At 28.4% G+C, this 24,053-nt stretch overlaps 2 protein-coding genes and 1 pseudogene across 4 annotated transcripts; 2 read left to right on the top strand and 1 right to left on the bottom strand.

Moving 5' to 3' along the window:
• The first annotated feature begins 442 nt into the window (after positions 1-442).
• On the top strand, positions 443-12,017 carry LOC149058192 (uncharacterized; annotated as a pseudogene). The gene is made up of 7 exons (XR_016190607.1): positions 443-646; positions 1,188-1,536; positions 1,739-1,905; positions 1,982-2,264; positions 2,332-2,570; positions 2,671-2,832; positions 11,609-12,017. The product of XR_016190607.1 is annotated as an uncharacterized LOC149058192 (transcript).
• Positions 12,018-15,166: 3,149 nt separating this feature from the next.
• Positions 15,167-17,679, bottom strand: Tap42 (immunoglobulin binding protein Tap42). 2 transcript variants are annotated; one of them, XM_015524999.2, is made up of 4 exons: positions 17,360-17,679; positions 17,081-17,302; positions 16,503-16,991; positions 15,167-15,527 (listed from the first exon to the last, which is right to left on the bottom strand). In XM_015524999.2, exons 1-4 carry the CDS (start codon positions 17,407-17,409, stop codon positions 15,335-15,337), a joined length of 954 nt encoding a protein of 317 aa, XP_015380485.2. In that variant the 5' UTR covers positions 17,410-17,679; the 3' UTR covers positions 15,167-15,334. The 2 variants fall into 2 exon arrangements, with proteins under 2 accessions (XP_015380485.2, XP_015380482.2); XM_015524996.2 differs by having other exon boundaries at positions 17,081-17,307; positions 17,360-17,678.
• Positions 17,680-17,814: 135 nt separating this feature from the next.
• Positions 17,815-20,692, top strand: LOC107174161 (EARP-interacting protein homolog). Its single transcript, XM_015525000.2, has 7 exons — positions 17,815-18,141; positions 18,227-18,361; positions 18,688-18,882; positions 18,939-19,062; positions 19,269-19,419; positions 19,671-19,811; positions 20,333-20,692. The coding sequence occupies exons 1-7, from the start codon at positions 18,088-18,090 to the stop codon at positions 20,616-20,618; spliced, it is 1,086 nt and encodes a 361-aa protein (XP_015380486.1). The 5' UTR covers positions 17,815-18,087; the 3' UTR covers positions 20,619-20,692.
• Positions 20,693-24,053: the final 3,361 nt, after the last annotated feature.

Consider the following 24,053-nt stretch of genomic DNA (forward strand, 5'->3'; position numbering starts at 1 on the left):
TTGTCGCTCGGGGTTGTCGATGCCACTACGTTTTGGCGGTACAGTGGAAAATCGGCCGAATGCAAGGCCGGACAGTTTGTTCCAGAACCACAGCCGCGGTGTTGTATCCAGGTCGTACTTGTAATACATTATTTATTGTATGCTGAATATTAGTATTGATATTTGTTTAATCACGCTATTAGCTGTGAACATTGTAATTAGTGCAATCCGCATTGCGATTGTATGTTATTTGTAGGATATATACATATTTATTATTATATTATTAATTATTTCCCGGGGCGCCCTATATTAATTATCGTATGTGTACCTTATACATCATATTTATTGATTATTGTTTGTATTAATATACTGTGTTGCGCTGTTACGCATACACGCTGTAATCTATTACATATTGCCTTGTCTGTTATATTTACACTGTAATCATTTGTGCGTAACCCTCCCAATCCTATACATCGCGAGTCGATATAGCCAACCGCCGGAATTTGTAGGAGCTATATCGGCGATCAACAATTGTCGTCTTCGTACGTGATTGATTTAATAGAGAATAGACGAAACCACAAGTAGCACATTTGCGGTAGCGCACTGCGTTTCAGAGGACCTGCAGTTGGGAGGGGCCTAGGCCTAGCCGCCTAGCGGTGAGCATGAAGTAAGTTTAAAATCCATATTTCATAGTTAGGTTTAAGTATTATACGTAATTGTTCATTAGGTACCTACCTACCTACCTAATATGAATGTGGTAAAAACTAATTATAAAAGAAGTATCTTTAGAAGTTTAAAAAAATATCGTTTGAACATTTATTTTCATTGTTGCATTGTGTGGTTTACTTACCGCAATCAGTGGCGTAGTTACGATTGGGAGGGGGGTGTAAGGGGTTTCCACCCCCCCCCCCCGCCAAACCACCCAAAAAAAACTTTTTATATTGGTATTTTATCTTCTGTGATACTGATTACTATTATTATAACTGATTTGAAACAAAATAAAAATTACGTTTAGTTTAACTAATAACTTGTATTTTGTGTCATAAATATATTTTAACCCCCCCCCCCCCCCACAGAAAAAAATCGTATCTACGCCGCTGACCGCAATAGTGTGGCGACCATGTCTGGTCCGGTTTATAATGAGCGTTTTCACCGGTCCGGTGAAACCGGAGTAATGTGGCGCGGCCCTAAGTTAATTTATGTTGCAGACTGAAGTATGGTCGGATTGGGGCGCTCATAGACCAAAAGGTCACAGTTGGTGGTACAGCAGAACTAAAAATTGTCAGTGCCCAGGGAAAAGATGTTTACATTTTTTACCTGGTCACTAAAATGCTGTATTTCAACAAACCGACACTGCAGTCATTGGCATCCACATTAGTCCAGTTATAAGGGATAGGTTGACAGATTTTTCAATCAATTTATTAATAATCCCGAAAGTGGGCTGTTGTTTATAGACGGCCTTAACTGGTACGAAATGCGTAATCTGCGCTGCGCGCTACGTTTGAAGAGGAGAACCTTCAATTGAAGGTGATTGTGTGCGACCCCGTGCGCGAAAACGTAAGATTTAATTTTTATAACCATTTATATAATATACCTACTATACATTTTCATGTTCATAAATAAAAATTATTTTTTTTTTACACATGTGATTGAATAAGATTTTTATTTATGATGCCAACAAATGTATGTGAAATATGTAACAATATTCAAGAACAAGTTAATAATTGGCTCATCAAAGCATAAAATATGTAATTTACAGTTTCAGATACCAAATCATTCGATCGCCGCATGTTTGGAGGCAAAAATAGAATTTTTGGAGTGTAGTGCTCATCCGGACACGCTTTTAATACTTCCAGTGGAATTAAAAAGCGCTAACGAAAATCCCATATTTAATACATGCCTGGAACATTTTCGTCTGTCACCAAGGTAATTTAATGGTTTTATATTTAAATTTTTATCAACGTGTGATTAATTTTTTTTTATTTAATTTTTATTTTTACAGCTTAATAGAGAACGGGAAATGGGCATGTGTTGAAAAAGGAATAGTGGTCCGAGCAGATAATAATTTTGTTATCTGGGCACTTTCGTGGGATGATATACATTTTTTTCAGACTTTGGAAGTCCAAATTAATGAAACGAGGGAAATGGTGCCGAATTCATTAATTTGGGCATTTCCAAAGACGCAAATTATCAGATATCCCGTATTTATATCTTTATTAAGGTCCAAGTTAGCCGACGATGTACCACAGCGGTATACAATAAATTATAGTGTGCAATCCAAATATGTGAGTTCTGCTTCGGATATCAGAAGAAAATATTATAGTAATTTTATTTATTTATAAATTGTTAAAGGCCAACGCAAACAATTTCAGTGACGGGAAAATGGCCAAGAGGTAGAGCTACTCACCGGCCTTTACCAGTATCATATACACCTGGCCAAGGCGGACTTGTACGTGGTCGTGGCGAGCTGATACGTGGTCGTGGAGGAATAATGGGTGGTCGTGGCAGAGGGTTCCATGAACTTGGTAGTCACACGCCCACACTATCCATGACCATTTACACAGACGCCCTTAAATCGATTGTGTCTGTCGGTTAGTTTCAATAATAAAATATTAAAAATATTAATTTGTATAATATTATTATTAGTTAAGAAATAGTCTATAATATATTATTTTATATTGAATTAAATAGTTCAAATAGCTATAACTACTTCCACACTGGCCGCACAATCAGCACCACATTATGGTGCACTAAATGAATCTCGGGGACGTGGACGAGCACGAGGATGGCCACCAATCATATGCCATTTGTGCACAGCGTTTGGACACTTGCTGCGGAACTGTACAAACAAATGTATGTACCATGGTACTTCTAGACAATTAAATCAAAATTATTATTTATTTTCTACTCCTAAACTAATTTTATAGGTAATGAAATATTTTACGCTATACATCAAAGTGGGTCTAAACAATGTTTGAACAACGTTAAAAACAAACATTTTTTTAAATAAAATCAATAAATTTATACCAAATTAGTAAATTACCCATGACAAAATGTATCATGAGTTTTATTAGTTTTACATTAGGCCACAAATTCGGTAAGTTGTGTAACCCTGTTACCTACTCTAGGTGGTGTTGTGTCGTTTAAACTAAATAGCATTTCGGGACATTTCTACTAATGTAAATGGACATTAATACTGAATATACCAAAATGGTAACAATTTATTAAATACCAATATTTTTAAGTAGCTGCCTGGAACTAGATGTGCTGTCACAATATGCAAAAATAGTTTACAAGCAACCAAGAAAAATAATTTAAATATTTCATACCATACATTTCCAAAGGATCCAAAATTATGTAATGCTTGGATAAATGCTTGCTGGAGAAAGGATGAATGGAATCTTAAGAGGCTAAGACCAGCACAATTTGTAGTATTCATTTTTTAGAAGATAAATTTGAAGTAGATTTAAGAAGTAAATAAATGAACATCAAAACAAAAAAAAAAATTGAAAACGTCAGGTGCCTAATTAATTAACTACTTTATTAACCTGGGTATACCTAATAATTTTATTCTTTTTTTAGCTGTTCCAACTCAGAACTTAAAAGAGAATTATTTATCAAATATATCAACTGACTTGACATCCAGACAAGTACGAGCTAATAAACGTCATAATGAAACTATTGTTAAAAACTTATTACATCCAACTGAAGATAATGATCATGCACAAAGTGATGAAGATTTAATACAAGAAGATCAAGACAAATTATATGGGCTGTCGCCAGCTATCATTGAAGAATCTATTGAACAAAAGTACCAAAAATTACTCGACGAGTACTCAAAATTAAAAACAATGTATAAACATTTATTACAATTCAAAAGAGTTCAAAAACACCGTGTTCTCACACTGAACAAAAATGTTAATACACTCTCCCAAAAATATGGAGAGTGTGTTTTACAAACTCAATGCCTACAGGAATCTTTAAAGTTTGTCACAAACTAACACAAAAACATTTAGACTGTATAAAGTCTGAAAGACAAAATGTTGGCTTAGCAGCACAGTTACTTTCACATAGTGTTGCCACAGCTTTAATCCATTATAAACCTGGTCAAGATAAGATACTATCAGAAAATACTGGACAATTTATTGAAACTATAAGTAATTGGTTTGATATAATGAATTCTTACACGCCATCTGAAACGTGCACTAAAAAGCCATATGGCTTAAATTTAGAGGAGCAGAATAATTGCTTAGAAAAAGTATACAATTTAATATATTCAATGAAATGCCAAGGTAAAAACGTATTGCAAACATTTCAAAAAGGAATTTTAATTTCAATTAAATCTACTCAAGAACTTTTCAAACATTTGAATAAAAAATATAATATATCTTACATACTGACTCACAGACTAAATCAAGATAGTCTTGAAAGTTTTTTTTTCTTTGATTAGGAGTCGCGGAGGACTAAATGATCACCCAACACCTTTAAATGCTATGTATAGGATCAGAATAATTGTGCTTGGTAAGAATCCAGGAGTAGTGCAGTCCAAACAGAATATTGAATTACAAAATGACCAATCTAATTCAGAAGAATATTTAGTTGCCAATGTTATGGCAACTGCAGATGTTAAAATTGATTTAAATAATGGATAGCAGTTTGTCATCAGAATATGAATCTGCCCAAAACAACTTACAAGCAACAAATGAAGAAGATGGCTTTAAATATTTATGCGGCTGGCTTGCCAGAAAATTTAAAAACAAATATCCACATTTGGGAAACTATACTAAAGATAATAAACATTCATATAACATGCCTAGTTGGGTTCATAATTTATCATTTGGAGGTTTAACTGAGCCAACTGAAAATTGGGTTATGAAAGCTAAACAGTTTGAAAACATTTTTAAAAAGTTTTACAAAGAAAAAGTCGACCCAAACTCAAATATTGTTAAAAGATTATCTAATTTAATAAAAAAAAAGCGGGCAAGTCGTGGATGTCGCTCTGCTGTACTGTAGGTTACTGTAATGGATGGGATTAAATTTGAATGCAATGATAGGTATCATTGTATACGAAAAACGATTCTGAACGGAGATGATTTGTCAGTCTAGGATATATTATATTTAAATATTGTCATATATTCTATTTTGAAACAAATATTTTATTTTTCAATTAAGACGCATTTTGCATATGGCATGGTTAATCAATTAGTGTAGTTATCATGTAGTTATCATAATTCATAATACTTTATATTATCATAGATATTATACATGTACCTGGTTTGAGGATAAATCGTTATCATTACGCAATTTCATAAAAATTTAAAACTCAAACGCTCAAAACATTTTTCCCATAATGATGCTTCAAATTTTCTCTATAGCTGTTTGAAGCAAAACTTATGGAAAACTTGGTGTTAAATTTTATAACCTTAGATATAAATACAAACAATATTATGAATTTTGAACTACAAAATAATTTGCAAATATTCATGGTTTTGACGAATTTTTGTCAATATTTGAAATTCAAATGCTAATAAAAATTTAATTTGAATTTCCGGTGGACATTTTTTTTGTGATAAAGATTGAAAAATTTATAAGGAATCTTGTATTAAATTTTCAAATCTTAGGTATAAAAGGAAAATTTTTTATGAATTTCTAGAATAAAATAATTTACGAATTTTCGTGAATTTTACGTATGTTGTCAAAATTAAAATTTGAAAGCATGTAAAAAAAAAATGTGGCTATATATTTCTTTTATTTTTCAACTGCTATTGCAAAACTATGTTATGAGCCTTGTATTAAATTTTTAAATCTTAGAATTAAAAAGAAAAACTTTTATGAATTTCGATCTAAGATAATTTGAACATTGCCCTAATTTTTATGTATTTAGTCAAAATTTGAACTGTAAATGCTTATAAAAAAATGTGTGACTAAATATTTCTTTTATTTTTCAAATGCTATTGTAAAAATATTTTAGGAGCCTTGTATTAAATTTTCAAATCTTAGGTATAAAAGGAAAATTTTTTATGAATTTCTAGGATAAAATAATTTACGAATTTTTGTGATTTTTACGTATGTTGTCAAAATTAAAATTTGAATACATGTAAAAAAAAAATTGTGGCTATACATTTATTTTATTTTTCAACTGCTATTGTAAAAATATATTATGAGCCTTGTATTAAATTCTCAAATCTTAGAATTAAAGAGAAAAACTTTTATGAATTTCGATCTAAGATAATTTGAAAATTGCCGTAATTTTTACGTATTAACTCAATATTTGAACTGTAAATACTTATAAAAAAAATTTCTGACTATATATTTCTCTTATTTTTCAACTGCTATTGTAAAAATATATTATGAGTCTTGTATTAAATTCTCAAATCTTAGAATTAAAAAGAAAAACTTTTATGAATTTTGATCTAAGATAATTTGAACATTGCCGTAATTTTTATGCATTTAGTCAAAATTTGAACTGTAAATGCTTATAAAAAAAATGTGTGACTTTATATTTCTTTTATTTTTCAACTGCTATTGTAAAAATATGTTAGGAGCCTTGTATTAAATTTTCAAATCTTAGATCTCAAAAGAAAAATTTTTATGAATTTCTATCTAAGATAATTTGAACATTGCCGTAATTTTTACGTATTAAGTCAATATTTGAACTTCAAATGCTAATAAAAAAAAATTGTGCCTTTGTATTTTTATAATTTTTTAATTACTATAAGAATAACTTATGAGGAACTTTGTATTAAATTTTCAAGTGTAGTAAGTAACTGTTGAAAAAAATCTAAACATTCATCTACAGTTAAATTTATAAGCTAGGTTAGGTTAGGTATAGGACGATATAATAATAGTTTTACTAATTAGTCTTGGGTCTTAACAATATATTTATGTTGAAAGTCTTTAACGAATTATTATGAATTACGAAATTTGAAAAGACTTAAGGTGGTTCTAGTCAGTCATATTCTAAGGAATGTTGTATAGGCAATACATTAGACCCTTGCGATATGACTTGTTAGTGTGTGAAAAGTAAAATTACATTAGTGTGTGTGCGTTATATTTTATCGCGCCCGCGACCCGTATCAGTACCCCTATATATATATATGTCAAGCCGCGTGGCGCGTACCGTGTCATTACGGACTGCTATTTTTAATTTTATCTTATCTAACAAAATAAACTACAATCAATATAATATACAATGAAGGGTCAATGATCTTATTATTATTATTTATTGGCGGGTGACACATAACAAGGAAAATGCTTTTGCAAATATGATTTGTTTATAGTTCTTAGATGGGAGGCCACTCTGTTTTTCAGTTACGTGTCATCTCTAATAATACATCGACTTACCTATGTTGCCGTGGCTTGGAAAAAAGTTTTATAAAAGCAATAATTAGAATATTATAGTCCATACAGTTTCGTTAATATTTACGTAGATGGTTAAAATTCAACCTAAAATACATTTTTTTACTTATTTTTATTTTTTCAATTCTGTGTCATCATTTGATGTTTTTTGTGACTATATGTCTATATATTATATTACGTAGTTTTATAATACATTATGCATTCTACACTATTAAGTCACCAATTAATTAGTTTATTATACATACTAACTACGCGTTTGGCTTATTTTCACGTCAGCGATTTTTTTAGTTTTTCCGTGAAATCATATTTTCAGTTTGATTGTTCTTATACCTCTTAGTTTGGATACATTAAAACAATAATTAGCTATAATATCAGCTAGGTGTATTACAATTTGAAATAAAAATTAAAAATTTATATAATATGCCTTTTGTTCATAATATACAAATTACAAATACAATATACATTATTTTATTTTGAACTGAATAAAATATGTTGCATCACGTAAAATTAAAAATACAAATTAAATGATAGTTAAATAAATGAAATAATAATTATAAATGTAATAATTTACCAACTAGGAATTATCTTCATTTTCTGATGCAAGTCCATCCCTAATAGGTAAATTTCTATCAAACCGAGAATCAACCATTTCTGGCAATAAACAGCGATAGTAGAAGTTAGTTAATTGTTGTAACATTTTTTCGGACCAAAAATTGTCGTCTCTTTTAATTTTTTCATGCAGCATACCTCGAGGTGTCCAAATACAAAAATAACAAAATTGTCTCTTTGAAATATGAAGTTGACCTTGTACTTGGTAATAAAACGTATCCGTACGTTTCAATCGAAGCTTCCCATTCACAATTTCACAACTTGTAATTTTTTTTCTTGATTTTTGCGTTGCGTAAAAATTCCCGTATTTTTGTCGATTTTTTGTTTGTTTTTCCCGCCGCGTTTAAAAACTTTTTGAAATTTTTTAATTTTGACCCCCCCAAAGTACCAACTAGATTCATTTTCCCATCAGAAAAGTTGCTGGTCGAAAAAATCTGAGCACTTTTACTGCCCCAAAACGTGATAACAGACACAAAAAAAATAAAAAATAAAAAAACACTCATCATTGTAAAATCAATACATCAAATCGGACCAACCATAATCTCACAATCTTGTCACAACCAAAGGTCTAAAAGCGATAATTTTTCAACTGGCTAGAACCACCATAAGTTTGTCTACCTTTATCAAAAAAAAAAAATGTATAAAATCAATTCAAAATAAATTTTTATGAGCGTTTGAAGATCTTATTTTTACAACATTGGATATTCACTCAATTTCTCAGGTAACAATTTTCTTATTTTGTTTTAATTCAAAAACAAATGACTGTAAATGCATGAAAATTTCATTGAATATTGATATTCTCATTTTCTAGACACGATAAAATTTTGAAAATATTTTGACTAATTTTGAGCTGTTTATGGACAATTTCATTTTATATTTTTAGTTTTTTTTTTTCAATAAATATCAATACAATTTTATTTGATCGGCCGAAAAGATAAAATAAACACTTGATAAAAATTGAATTTTCCGAGGTTGTTTGTTTTTTAATTATAACAAAAATATAAAGAAACCAATTTATAAAAACTAAACACATTGCACCTATAATGTATAATATTGTAGTTATACTAATAAACATTAATCACTTCTGCGTTTATTTTATGTCTGTCTGATACTACTAATCTGTATGTGGGTTGAAATATGTTATTATTTATAGTATGAGTCATTGTGTCATCGTTTGTATTTCTTTTAAAAAATAATAGAAAATTAAAAATTAATAATAATAATAGAACAATAAAATACAAATTACCTGCTATCAGACCAATCAATGTTTTTGTCATTATTTTCATTTGAACTATTAGAATGATCCAAAATCTATCACAAACATCAATGAATAATACACCATAATTATTATTATATTTACTTATGTAATGTAAAATATAATCAGAGACGGATTTACCATAAGGCATTGTAGGGAGGCACTACCTAGGGCGGAAAATTTATTATAACACTTATTTTTTACAGCGTATGCGTATTTTAAAATATGTTGAAAATTGTAATAAATGCCTATGCCATATAACGGTAAAAAACCTGCCTCTAGTTATTTATATCTATAACATTACAAGGTATTATTTTAATTTATTATACAAAATAAACACATAGATACCTGAATATCGTTGTTCTCTAAGGTTTTAGTAATTTTGGATTGCAGATTTTTCAAATTATGCCTTGATTTTTTCCGTGGTGCAGATAATTTTGGACGAGTTTTTTTACTGAATCGCCAATCACTCATTTTTATAAATGTATTATTATTTGCAAATGCATAAAATGAACACAAACGTTAAACGTAGTGAAACACGTGATGGCAACTGACGGTAACAACTTACTATTTTCATTGATTATAAATATTATAGTATTATTATTAGTAGTACCTATATATTAGCATTACTACTAAAGTATTTTAATCAATGGTATTAATAATAATATAATAAGTAAAATATATAATTTTAATTTCGAAGAAATTCGAACTCGATAACAATAGACTTTATATCGCCCAGCTGCGGGTACACGGTTCAATAGCACACGTACGCGCATGCACAAGTCAACGTAATCACTCTGGAAAAATATTTTTGTACACTCGTAACAGTGAAAAATGCTAATAAGCTGGCGAAAAATACACATACTTATAGTGGTCCAATTTCAATTTTGAAAAATTATTTGAATTCGTCAGCCTCTTTTCTATGATTTGTAGGAAACCGATTTTGGATATTTTGGATAATTTACGTATACTACGGTTTCAAATGACTGCTTGATTTCTCAAATTTAACTTGCACTTTTAAGTGCTAACAAGACAAAAAGATGAAAAAGTTTTTCCTACAGATCATAGAAAAGAGGCTAACGAATTCAAATAAGTATTCAAAATTAAAATTTGACTACTAAAAGTATGTGTATTTTTCGCCAGCTTATTGGTCTAAATGCATGAAAAATCCAATCTGACTAGAACCACCTTAAGACGTTTTATTATACTATACGGTGTATATGGCTGAAAAATCGGGCCTATTGTGACGTCATTTATCAATAATCGTTTTTGATTGGCTAGCGGTGTTTGGCTTCGACCGTATGTCTACTATCCGTGGGTTAACCTCACCTATTTGTATCTACTATCTTATCATGTCATAATTTTGATAACACAATTTCTCACAGGTTTAAATAATAATAAACGTTTATAATTTATAAACTTATAAATAGTTAAAAAATGATTTTTTTTCGTGAAGGTAATTAATTAATTTTATTATTTGACATTTATATAATTAATAGTGTGATATATATTTTTGGTGTTCCCATAAATTAAATGATAATCATAATAAGCCTATTCATATCACAATAGTATCCATCTATTGTCTGTTCTCTGAGTTTCATGTCCATGGTATAATAATATAATAAATAATAGTATAACAAATTGAAATTGAAAGTTAAGAACTTGTGAGTTAGACAATTACCATTTATTAATTAATGTATGGTTTTCAATAGTGTATAATTCAGACTTTGTGACTTGTGTTTAGTGTTGAGTGTTGTAACTTATCGTCTGTAGAGTCAAGTTGTCTGATATTTATTGAGGGTTTATATTATTTCTCTACTTTCAGTATCATTAATATTTTACAAAGATCTTTTAACCAACTAATTCAAAATCATTTTGAAGGTAAGATCACTTAGGTCTCAATTGTCTTTATTTCCAAATTACATTTTCCATTAATGTAATTTATTATTTATGTTCATACCATGTGTATATTAATTTGAATTCAATTTCCAAATTTATATATAAGAATACATCGATATTGTGTAAAATATATGATTTAATTTTTAATTTTCAAAATGTATGTCATGATACCCGTTAAGCACCGATAACTTTTCTCTAACCTTAAATTTTGTTACACATATGCTGTGGGCCTGTAACACCTTTTGAAGTTTGAGCTATGTCTAAACACTCTTTTTTTTGTGACTTGGACTACCTTGATTATTGTGTTAGTACCTTTGAATATCATATCGATACCAGTTACCTATGTAACTGCCTGAATGTGTGATTCCATTATACTATCTTTTGTTGAACCCCCCAAACCCCTCCCCCTAAATACACCACTGAGGTTAATAAATAGTATTAATATTAAATTTATTTTTTATGATTTATATTAATTCTGGCATATGGATTATTTGTCTTTTGTTTCAGGCTTTCTCACTGCTGTAAAATAGTTTTCAAAAATTAATCTGTTGAATTAATAAAATTGCACATAACATAAAATGCAGGAATTTGACGATAAAATACAAAACCAACTAAATCATGCAATAACGGATAACAGATATGTGTTTGATTTTGAACAAATCAATTGGAACAACAAACAAACAAACCATAAAAGCAGTATTACACAAAATGCAATAAACAAAATTGAAAATGAACGAGAAAATATAGAAAAAGATTTAAAGTTATTACAAGCTATTAAAGACGAGAGATCAAGACTGGAAAATTTAATGGTTACATTTTTACAGATGAAAAATGAACTTGAAGAAAAACTTGAGGGGTCACCAAGTCTTTAAAAAAATTGTCCATTTGACTTCAAATATAAATTGTTAATATGAAAGTTGTGATTTATTGATCTAATTTATAAATATTTACATCTCAATTTTTCCCATTTTCTCATGTATTTTTTTAAAAAAAATTCCACAACCACCTAAGTACTCATTAGAATCCACTTATCAAAAATTTAGCCGGTGCTACAATTCCTGGTAATCCACCAAGACGCCTAAAGCGCAAGTGGTGTCGTGATTTGTTATATATAAAAAAAAATAACATATTAACATAATAATAGTTAAATATCATTATCAAGTGACCATAAGAAGTGTCATAATTGGGTGGCTCCTTGAGCTCCTTCCATCACAATAATGTTCTTGTCAATTGTATTCTTAGCATATATTCTTATTGTACCTATAATGATAGAGTATATTAATTGTAAAAATAAAAATAAAATAAAAAAAGCATTTTGTGCATTTGTTTTTAACACATATTTTATATTTTAATGAATTTAATTTCAATTTAGAATATTAAACTAATTGTAACTTTTTATATATTATATTAAATAATGATAGAACAAAATTAATACATGTATTATGTACTTATAATTTGTTTGGGTTTTAAAAATAGTTTAAATTGTATTTCCTAACATCCTCTTAAGTATACATAAGTTATGTTTATAATAATACATATTTTTTTTTTTTTTTTTATTGACGATAAAAGTTTATTTACAATCTATACATACAGTGTATAATAAGTAAGTGTGGTGACTTAAAAAGAAAAAAAAATAACATTAGTTACAGAGAAGGAAGGTTCCCAGCAGTGCCACCTGACAAGAAGTTAGGGTTTGAGTTTATTTATTTTATTTTTTATAATTAGGGTTTTTAATTTTTTTTTTAATTAGGTATTGAGCAGATCTCTTGGCCATTGCCTTTTTAACCTTCTAGGAATGATTGAGGTAGAGGATAAACTAATAATACATATTGATGAATATTTCTAGCCTCCCTCCCCCTACCAGTTTCTTAACTAAATTTATGCTGTATGAGTGTCTGATAAGTATAACTTCTTTAAAAAAGAAGATATTTTGGTATTCATGTCATATGCGGTCTACCGCACATTTGTCGTCTACCACATAGTTAAAAATATGAATGAAAACATAAATGTAGAATTACTATATATTTATTATTGTAGAATTTCAACATAATATTTAATAATACAAAAAAAGTATATATATATATAAAAAATATGCATTCAAATATGTTGATAAATTTAATTAGCATATATATTAGAAACTAACTGACAAAAAATGTAAATTATATAGAAATATTCATTAATAAATTTAAATTAGGTACAATATAATCTCACATCTCTTAAAAAACAATCAAATGTGTTGTCATTCTTGTTTTTTAGACGCCACCATTGTTCCGCCAAATATGAGGGCAGTAATGATGGAGATCTACCATGCATTTTTACCACAGTGAACACAAGGATGAGTGTCGATTTCAATAAGGCCTCTTTCCTTTTAAAAAGCTACAGTATTTTCTTCTGATTGAACGATTGCATAAAAATGTTTAGCTAACATAATGCTTTAACATAGAGAATGCATAATTGCAGAATAATGTATCATGTATAACGGCATAAACTAAACTGTAACTGATTTTCTCATACGTTTATGATTACAGACAGGAATACACGATTATTGCTATATAAGATAAAGAATTATTAAGTTAAGATAAAGCTTAATAGCTGTCGAATGCCACCGTCAGATCAACTTGAATGACCATAAAAATATAAATAGATGTGCGACAGTAGACCGCATATGACATGTAGATACATACATGGTAGGTTACATACGACATGAATAACAATATTTTCCTTTCAAACTCAATTTAAATGTTTTTGTATAGAAATCATGTAATCATAAAATAATTGATTAATTTATAATTATTTTTCAAGTATATACTACTATTATGAGTTAAGTATTCGATCAGTTAAATAGTTTCAGAGATTAAACCGATCAGACGAACATTTTTTATTCTTTAAATTATATAACATTTGTTAAATAAGAATTTTGAAAAATCCTTTTTAAGGGGGTTTTTGCATTATAAAATGAACTTTTTGACTAAATTTTACACCCATATCTTCAGTGGTTTTGGCTAGGTTTTTTCCCTTTTTAATCACTGTAGGAGCAGAATTTTGAAAAATCCTTACTTAGGGTAAGGGTGCCTATATTACAAAACGTAATTATTGTCCAATTTTCATACTTATACCTATAGTGGTTCCTGCTAGGCGATGATGAATTATCCAGGACATCTAATTTTATAATTATATAGATTGGTAGTTACAATTATTGCGGCTATCGCTTATTAATTTATTATTCAACTGTATCATTGTTGGTCCAAATTGGTAGAATGATTTTTTCGAGTAAATCTCTCAATGTTTATAACTTCAGCTTCGATAACTCGCTTCTTAATTATTAAAATCACTTGTTTCCACCACAAATCCTAAAGTCAAAAATTATTCAATCTGCCTATACAATGTCTACATCCAGTGGCGGCTCGAAGGGAGTATATTTGAATCATGTGATTCACAAAAATATTAATGGGTGGGTGGGTGGATCTTATGGTTGGAAAAGGTAGACTGGACCATGTTTGCAGGTTGGTAATTTAAATATTAAATTATAAATAATAAATATTATATATTTATATATAGCCGTAATGTGTACTCAGAAGATAACGTACAGAAATAAGTAATAACTAGTAACTATATTTTAGGGTGGGTGGTGTAAAAATATTAAACGTGATTCGAGTGAAAAAAAGTTCAAGCTGCCACTGTCTACATCTTTGAAGCTGTTTTAAATATCACATAACATTTGAAGAACATTAAGTACATATCTTCTTACTCTATGGTACATACTATAGTCTCTAACCACAAGTAAAAATCTATCATTGGTATAAAATATAAAAAGCCAGATTTGCTTGGTATCAGATTCATTTTTATTAACAGTTGAAACGTAATGTACTATGTTAAATTATGTTTTTTATGCATCGCGACTGGTAAGGTTAAAGATCAGGTCTCTAAATTTCTCGAATAAAAACTCATGTGAATAAACAATTTTTTTCCAATACATTAAAAAAAAATGTATTGTTTTCATTAAGTATATTTAGGTCTTAAATATAATTTCCTAATGAATTACATATTTACAAACAATAATACAACTATTGGCTGACCAAAATTTATTTAGATTGAATATAGCTATTTACAAAAATGTATTAATAGTATTAGTAAACGATTGGACATCAAGTAATATAGTAATATAGTTCATACATAACAGACATATTTTGTATTTATAGTACATTTTAATATCAAAGACTCTTATCAGGCCCTTTAACTTCTATTATGCCTATTACCCCATCCTCGGCGATGGTCATCTTTGTACTCGTCACGAGCATTTAGTCGTTGTCTTTCGTTTTCTTCTTCTTCCTCATTGATTTTGTCTTCCTTATCTTCTTGTTCTGGTTCTGGGGCTTCAGATAGTTGTTGTAAACACTTGGTGTTATCAGCAGTAGGCAAATGCCATCTAACAAGAAAAAAAAATAATATAACATACATTTTAAGGAACAAATGCAGTTTAGCTCCCTCGTGATTTTTTCGATTTCCCCCCTCCCTCCCTCATTTGTGTGCTTTAAAGCACTGAATACAAAAGACTAATTAAAAAATTCTTGCAAATTCATAACTTTCCCAAGTTTACAATTTTACACATTTACGCATGCATGAGCAAAACACTGTATACTTTGCTTTCCTACGTTTTTGTAATGAATTATCACCTCATATTAATTATGTTATTTTATCTTGTTATAATATTATTAAAAGATAGTTCTTGAAATTTGTAAAGAGGAACTTAAAGTATGATAAGTAGTTGATCACTTCGCCTACTGGCTTCGGTCACCAAACTCAAGGTTCTCCATACGATACCTCTCGTTCGATGCATGATCGGCTCCCAAACCCCCCAGAGTTAGAATGTCGATCTGAGGAAGAGGGGACAACCTCTTCGGAGTCGTGGGGGGAGCATCCCTGCCCTTTGAGCAGACGGATAACCTCACAAGTAAATTTAACTTTATTAGTTAAAGTAACAAATACCCTCTTCGCCTACCGGCTCTAGTCACCAAAACCCAGCCTCTGAAAAGGGGCAATACTTAATAATCATATAATTTTAAATATAATTTTAGATAAAATTATATATTTATGGAAATTAGGTTATAATACACCATTAAAATGTCGTTACCCTAAGTGTGTGACTAATGCCGCTAAGCAACAACAACAACATAGGTATAGGAAAGCTACTTACAGTGTTTCAAGAATGCATGCGTAAATCCGTAAAACTATAAACTTTAGAAAGTTATAACTTTCAAAATAATGATTTGCGAGAATTTTTAAATAAGATTTTCGTATTAAAACACATATTTTCAGGGGAAAAGAAATCGAAAAATAGCGTGGGAGCTTAATTGCATTTATACAAATTTTACAAATTCAAACTTATTTTTTTTATACTTACATTCCATCATTGATACGTTTTTGACAGAACTCTTCAACTGTCATTGTTGGCAAACTCGGATAACCAGCACCAAATACTTGTTTTTGTAACTCATTTTTTGTGATAATAATAGGCATTAAAGGTTTAGGTTTGAGCTTTTGAGATTTTGCATTTTCAGGGTTGTCTTTATTCTCATGTTTCAATTTATAGTGTAAAATTCTCATTTCAGCTTGAAGTGAATCTAATTCTTCCAGAGCCTTGCCAATATTGTATTTCAGTAAAGAGACTATATACTTTCTTCTCATTTCGTCATCAACAGACTCGCTTTCATTCTGTTCCTTTAACAGTTGTAACTGAGACTCCATTAATTTTTGTTCTTTGTAACTCTTAATTTTTTCGGCACGCCTACGAGCCATGAGAGAAAAGTCCATAGTAGCCTGAGTAGTGATTTCTTCAGAGTCTGTGTATGCAGGTGGTATTGTATGGTCGGTCAATCCATAATCCTTGCACCTACAACACATCAAAATAATGTAGTCTGTTGATGTGAATAACCGTGAATAACCTTGAAAACAACAATATGCTTTATTTGAAATACATACCTTTGGAGATAATCTCTAAAATATACTTCTGCTGTTTTTACGACATCCAATCTGTTGCCGTTGTTTGTAAGTTTCAGAGCCAGAGACCCCAACATGAACGGAAGTAACATGTATTTGACGTCGGCTGTCGGTATCTCTTCGATGGTCTCATTGTCGCTGAACATGCCAGCGGCGGATACAAGTTGTGTAGTGTGCTCCAATATTTTCATGCATTTTATTATCCTATACTGAAAACAGAGTGTAAAGTTATCAGAATAACAGTAATGCCATCACACAAACCTGAGTTCCAGATTCCTTCGCCGGCTCTGTAGACTCACAAATACTTTCATAAGACGACAGGCCTTGGTCGAAGCACTCAGACAATGAGAGGTTTTGAAATTCTACAGACACTGATGCCGTCGCCATTCTTTAATGATTTAAAAAATATGTTTAAATTGTATGTACAAAAAACAGATTCGCAACGACGCAGCTTCGTACAACGGTTTTACCACGGATAACGGAAAACTAATTTTTATTTTTATTTTTATTGATTTTATTTTTCCTTTTTCCTATTCGTCAAACTGTTTTTATGGACCAACTTCAAATCTCTACTATAATAATGAATAATATCTGTAGGATGCACAACAATATTGTTTATAATCTGTGACAATGATAATATATCGTTTCTTATCAGTTGACTATTCTACTCAGATAACATATTATCAGAACAAACGTTAGCATGAAGTAAAATATGAAATAATAATAAATATGACAAATGGCAAATGTCAATAATTATTAATTACTAATTACTAATTTTTAGTTAGGTACAAAAAGTATAAGTCATAGATTACTGGTAGAAATAGTATAATAATAATAAATAATAGTTCAATTTCAAGTTAACACTCAAATTCAATTGTTACTTAGTACAGAATAAACTTAGTTCTTACTATTTTCCTAGATTGTGAAATGTTTGATGACACTTATTAACATTTTAACTTAAAAAATTTGAAATTGAATATAAAAAAGAAATGTCAAATAACATCATGTCCAACAATCCTCTAATTTATGGAGTTGAATTTCAGGTACTTGGATAATAATACAAGCATAATCATACCTTATACGTTGCTGTTATGCGTGTAATTTTTATCCAATCTGTTTTAATTTTAGGCCAGATCGTTGTGTTCTCTGCATGCTGAAAACGATCAAGACTGTTTTTTAATTGGAACTCAGTCATTGATGACGTCTAATAATCAAGTACACCTTGTGAAACTACAAGAAGAAACTAATACACTTTGTCCTCAAGTGTGTATTGATAGAATATTGTCACCATTTTTTTTTTACCTATAATTGTTTAAAAGATCAATTCGATCAATAAAAACTGTTATAGGGGCGGTTGAACAAACTATAGTAAATTAATAATAATTATGTATGAGTTACATTATTTTGTGTATAGGTAGTTAGAAATTATATAAATATAGAAAAATTTCATAATATTTTAATGAATTGCTCAGCTATAATTTTAATTAAGTTTTATTTTTTCATTATGTATCCCAAATTTTCATTAAGTATAGTAGGTACTATGTGAATCATTATTTAAGTTATTATCATGTAAAATAATTATATTTTAGATATATGAGCATAGCAGTGGTGAAATATGGTCATTAGCATCTTCTCCAACAGACAAACGCTTGATATCTACTTGTTATGCTAGTATAGAACGAGATTGTGAGAAATGTACAGCTTTATGGCGACTACCAGAAGATGACGGTAATTTAGAAAATGTCATCACTTTTCCTTCAGAAAAGTATGGTACTGATGTTAAGGTATTTATTATAGTTCAATTTTTTTATTTTATAATTTTAATTTTAATTTAATTTAGGTGACAACCTTTCATCCTACAAATGATGCATACATGTGTTCTGTTATCGACAATAATATAGTGATGTGGGATGTAGGTGAAAGCGGAGTTAAAATTGTATGTACTGCAGTACTGGATGGCAAAGGTATGCAATTTTGTATTTTATTTGAATGTAAAATATATTGTTAAAATTAAAGTTGATTTTTGTGTTCGACGTATACATATTTATGTATTATTATTATTATATATTATGGTTACGTCTAGGACTTTCTCAAAAAAAAAAAAAAAAATGTATTTATTTGAGCAGCAGCATTTAGTTAATTAATACATAAGTTATATTTTATTTATCAGGTCAGCCAAGATTTACTACTGGAAAATGGAATCCACAAAGTGTTAATCTACAGTTTGTAACTGCTGATGATTGTAATATAAAAGCTTGGGATTTAAGAACCCAGACAAAAATTGCATGGAGTTTAGATGGAGTTCATACTCAAATCATTAGGTATAGTAAATGTTTGATCAACTAATTTAAGAATTATGATAATTTTAGCAAAAATTAAGAAAACTAAAATTTTTCTTTAATATAATTTACATAAACAAAACACATTAATTTTGTTTGTAATATTTAATTATTTAATAGTATACAAACTAAATATTACTTTTTAGTAATTTTAAAATATGTAGTTGTTTTGTGATCTCAAATGTTCAAAAAAGTAATGTGTTCTTGCAATAATAAGTTTAAAATAATTCCAGAGATTTTGATTTTAATCCTAATCGTCAATACTATATGGCAACATGCGGTGATGATGGATATTCTAAGTTCTGGGATATACGTAATCCTAAACAACCTCTAATATCCCGTGCTGATCATTCCCATTGGATTTGGTCTATTAGGTAATAAAACATCATATTATAATGAAATATACTACATTAATTACTATTTAGTAAAAATATATTTTCTTTGAAATGAATACTATTTTTTACATTGCTTTGTAATAAGATATTATTTTCTATTTCATATTTTATCATAAAAGGGCCATTAAGAAGTAACTTCTTTCTGTGTCAGAATATTTAAATTTTCTGAAATTAATTTATAACAATAATTTATTCATGATACATATTAACCTACATAATATTATTTTAGGTTTTCACAACTTAAATTAAACAATTTCATGTAAAATATTTTTACAAAAAATTATTATTGTTTTTCATATTTCACAGAATTTTGAGAATATTGATCAATTAGTGGAACTGAAATAAATATAATATTTCAAGTTTAACTTAAATTTGAAAACCTAAATGCATGTTTTTAGATTTTTGATCTAGAATTATTGTCACCAAATTAAATTAACACTTTATTTTTGTTATTTACTTAAAAACCACCAAATATATTGTTTTGTTATTAATTTCTACAGATACAACCCAGTACATGATGAATTAATTGGAACAGCTTCAAGTGATGGTCAAGTTCTTATCACATGTTTAGCAGGAATTTCGTCATCAGCTATTGAAAACGAAGACATGAAAACCAAAACTTTCATTGAAGATAAAATAGTTGCCACGTGTGATCAACATGAAGATTCTGTGTATTGTGTTGAATGGTCCTCTGCAGATTCATGGCTATTAGCTTCTTTAAGTTATGATGGTCGATTATTGCTTAATAAAGTACCAAAAGACGAACAGCTTAGAATTCTATTATGAAGAAATCATTTTGCATTACTGTTTTCTTCAAACATCAATTGTATAAAAGAAGAATATATTGCAAATAAAATAAACATTCTTTTTTTTTTTAGAAAAATACTTTATACTATCAAAGTTAAATGATGTTTATGAATTTTAATTAAAATTAAATGGAGATGTATATACTTATTATAAGTATAGATGTTTGAAGTGCATTTTATAATATAAATGTATATTTAAGGTCTCAAAATTGCTAAGCAAGTTTTATATTTTTAGTTTTTACCAAAGTTTGTTTGAGGTGTTTCTCTTGTTACTCAATATTTTTTAAAGTTATTTACTTATAATAAGCAGTATTCAGAAAATTGAATTTAAACTTGAATTTTTTCAACATTCATGTTAAATTTTTTTAATCAAAGAATATTTTATTTTATTAATGTTCTTAAAAAAATTAAATTTGTAATTCATTTAAATAATTATTTTATAAATCTTAAAATCAAATGTTGAGTAAGGTATCATTTTAAAACATTGTTTATTTTTATGCATGTGATAATTAAATCTTGTAACTATTTAATAAAAAAAATGCGGGAAAGTGGGTATCGCTCTGCTGTACATTAGGTGGTAGTGTGGACCTCTGACTGAGTAGGTTAGATTTGAATGCAATGATAGGTATCATTTATCATTGTATACGAAAAATGATTCTGAACGGAGATGATTTGTCAGTCTTGGATATATTATATTTAAATATTGTCATATATTCTATTTTTAAACAAATATTTTATTTTTCAATTAAGACGCATTTTGCATAAGGCATGGTTAATCGATTTTTCCAAAAACATTGCATGTATTTATCGTAATTCATAATACCATTGATTATAAATACCTTATATTATCATAGATATACATATACCTGGTTTGAGGATAAATCGTTATCGTTACGCTATTTCGTAAAAATTTAAAATTCAAACGCACTTAAAATTTTTCCTATAATAATGATTCGAGTTTTTTCTATAGCTGCTTAAAGGAAAACTTATGGAAAAATTAGTGATGTATTTTTAATCCATAGTTATAAACAACAAAAATTTTATGATTTTTCAACTTCAAAATAATTTGCAAATATTCATGGTTTTGACGAATTTTTGTCAATATTTGAACTTCAAATGCTGATAAAAAAAAATTGTGCCGATGTATTCTTATAATTTTTTTAATCACTATAAGAATAACTTATGAGAAACTTTGTATTAAATTTTGAAGTATTTTGATTGGACCAAAAATTTTTTTTCAGAAAAATTGAAAATTTCAGTTGTCTAAAAATATCTCAAAAAAAATCAAAATATTTTGAAAATTATATCATGTAAAGAAAATGCCAATTAAAATAACCGGTAAAATTCAAGTATCTACGACTTATACTTTTTGAATAATAACAAATATTTAAAATTGTTTCAGGATAAATCGTTATCGTCACGCTATTTTCGTAAAAATTTAAAATTCAAACGTATTTAAAGTATTATATTCCTATAATGATGCTTCGAGTTTTCATTATAGCTACTTTATGGAAAAATTAGTTTTGTATTTCTAATCCTTAGTTATAAACACAAAAAATTTTATGATTTTTCAACTTCAAAATTACTTGCAAATTTTCGCGTTTTTGCAGATTTCGTAAAAATTTGAACTATAAACGCTTATAAAAAAATTACTAACTTTATTTATTAAGTTTATATCAATAAAAGTTAATAAAAGTTAATGAAAACTACAGTAATAAAAATTAAAAATATTTTAACTTTAATTTCTTAACTCGTTTATGCCCAGGCTTGAAAATACATATCTTAAATATTGTATCATACTATAATAAGTAATATAAATATTTCAATTTCAACAAGTCCAAGTGTATACAAATATACAGTGGCGTGCGCAGGGGTAGGGTTCTAGGGTTCTGACCCCCCACCAAAATTTTTTCATTTTACAAAAAATATCCTATTTACCACCATTTGAATACACAGCTAGTCGATCAATTGTTAGTAATTTTTAATATAAACTAAACTGTTAATTTATTATTAATTATAATTTGTTATAACTTAATGGTACCTAACTAATTTTATCATATAAAATAACTGTTAAGAAAATTATTTGAATTGTTTATTATTATTAAAATTATCTACTCATGTATAAAACCCTAACCGAACTAAAATCCTGCGTAGGTACGCTACTGCAAATATACAATTACACAATTTAAAAAATTGCTTTTCAACTAAAAATTGTTACCTAATGATTCTTAAAACAGTTGAAACTACAAATTTCTTCATTTCTATCGACTATTTGATGTAGGTAAATCAGCCACGTTCAAGTATTATTATCAAATTTTTTCTAAATGCTGCTTATAAGTTGTAACTTATAACAAAGTATTAAGCAAATAGTACAACTTATAAGGTCATCTTATTAATATAAACAGCAACGGCTATTTTCAAATAAATCTGTGTTTCTGGCTGCTATAAGGATAATCACTATGAGGTCCCGTACCAAAAAACAATTATTAGGAAATATTACAAATTACCAATAGCCATATATTCTTGTTAATTTTTGGGTGTCATCAAAATATAATTTTTTTTAAAAACATATTTATTTTTATAAATTAGCTAAAAAACAAATAATAATCTTTAATTAGAATAGCCATTTTCTAAAGGTTGGTACTTTGAAAAGGTCAAAAGTAAAATACCTCTGTCTATCAAGTTTTTTGTTTTAAAGCATCGTTACTCAACCTTTTTAATGTCGCGACCCCCACTCCGTCTATATTAGGTAAAAATTTGAACGGTAAAAATATCCTATCATTATCAATATCAATTTGAAATCGTCGTTTTATTATTTTTGACCTACGCGATCCCCTGGTTAAGAAACGCTGTTTTATTGGAATACTATAAAAAAAAAATAGCAGTGCTATTATACTGCTATATAGCAGGAACTTTTAGGAAAAAATTGCTTAGATAACAATTTAGATAAAACGTTATTTTTTACGTACCTTTAATTAGTATTTGATAAGATTGACATTATATTTTTAGTTTAAATGAAAGAAAATATTTATATTAGGTTTTTCTATAAATAATACATAATATGTATCATACGAAATAATATATTAAATCGATTCTTTATTTTGTGCTATTTATAGACATTTTCAATTTTCAATTTAATAAACGATTCCTCGTTAGTTTTTGTTCTTCAAACATTAAGAATAAGTTTGTCAGAAAATCAAATTAATTTTTTATAAACGCCATTAGTTATCTAGTTAAGGTTTTCTAATTCAACCGTATTATATCAACTATATGAAAATTTCAAATAAGACTTTTCATAAGTAGGTAGGTATCAAACAAAGTAATCAAACAATTTAAATAATATACGAACACAGTTTTTTTTATAGATACCTATGACAATTAGACAATTTGGATAATATTAGCCTATTACCTATTT

This window comes from Diuraphis noxia, unplaced genomic scaffold (genome assembly GCF_037042655.1).
Source record: "Diuraphis noxia isolate RWA-SAM2 unplaced genomic scaffold, SU_Dnox_SAM2 contig0002, whole genome shotgun sequence".
NCBI classification, from domain to species: domain Eukaryota; kingdom Metazoa; phylum Arthropoda; class Insecta; order Hemiptera; family Aphididae; genus Diuraphis; species Diuraphis noxia.

Excerpts from the sequence above, each read along its gene's own strand:
- Tap42 (XM_015524996.2), bottom strand. The coding sequence starts at position 17,485 with ATGGCGACGGCATCAGTGTCTGTAGAATTTCAAAACCTCTCATTGTCT. Across the intron at positions 17,308-17,359 it reads CGAAGGAATCTGGAACTCAG|TATAGGATAATAAAATGCAT; the intron begins GTTTGTGTGATG and ends CTCTGTTTTCAG. Across the intron at positions 15,528-16,502 it reads AAACGTATCAATGATGGAAT|ATGGCATTTGCCTACTGCTG; the intron begins GTAAGTATAAAA and ends TTTTCTTGTTAG.
- LOC107174161 (XM_015525000.2), top strand. The coding sequence starts at position 18,088 with ATGTCAAATAACATCATGTCCAACAATCCTCTAATTTATGGAGTTGAA. Across the intron at positions 18,883-18,938 it reads AGTATGGTACTGATGTTAAG|GTGACAACCTTTCATCCTAC; the intron begins GTATTTATTATA and ends AATTTAATTTAG. Across the intron at positions 19,812-20,332 it reads CATTGGATTTGGTCTATTAG|ATACAACCCAGTACATGATG; the intron begins GTAATAAAACAT and ends TAATTTCTACAG.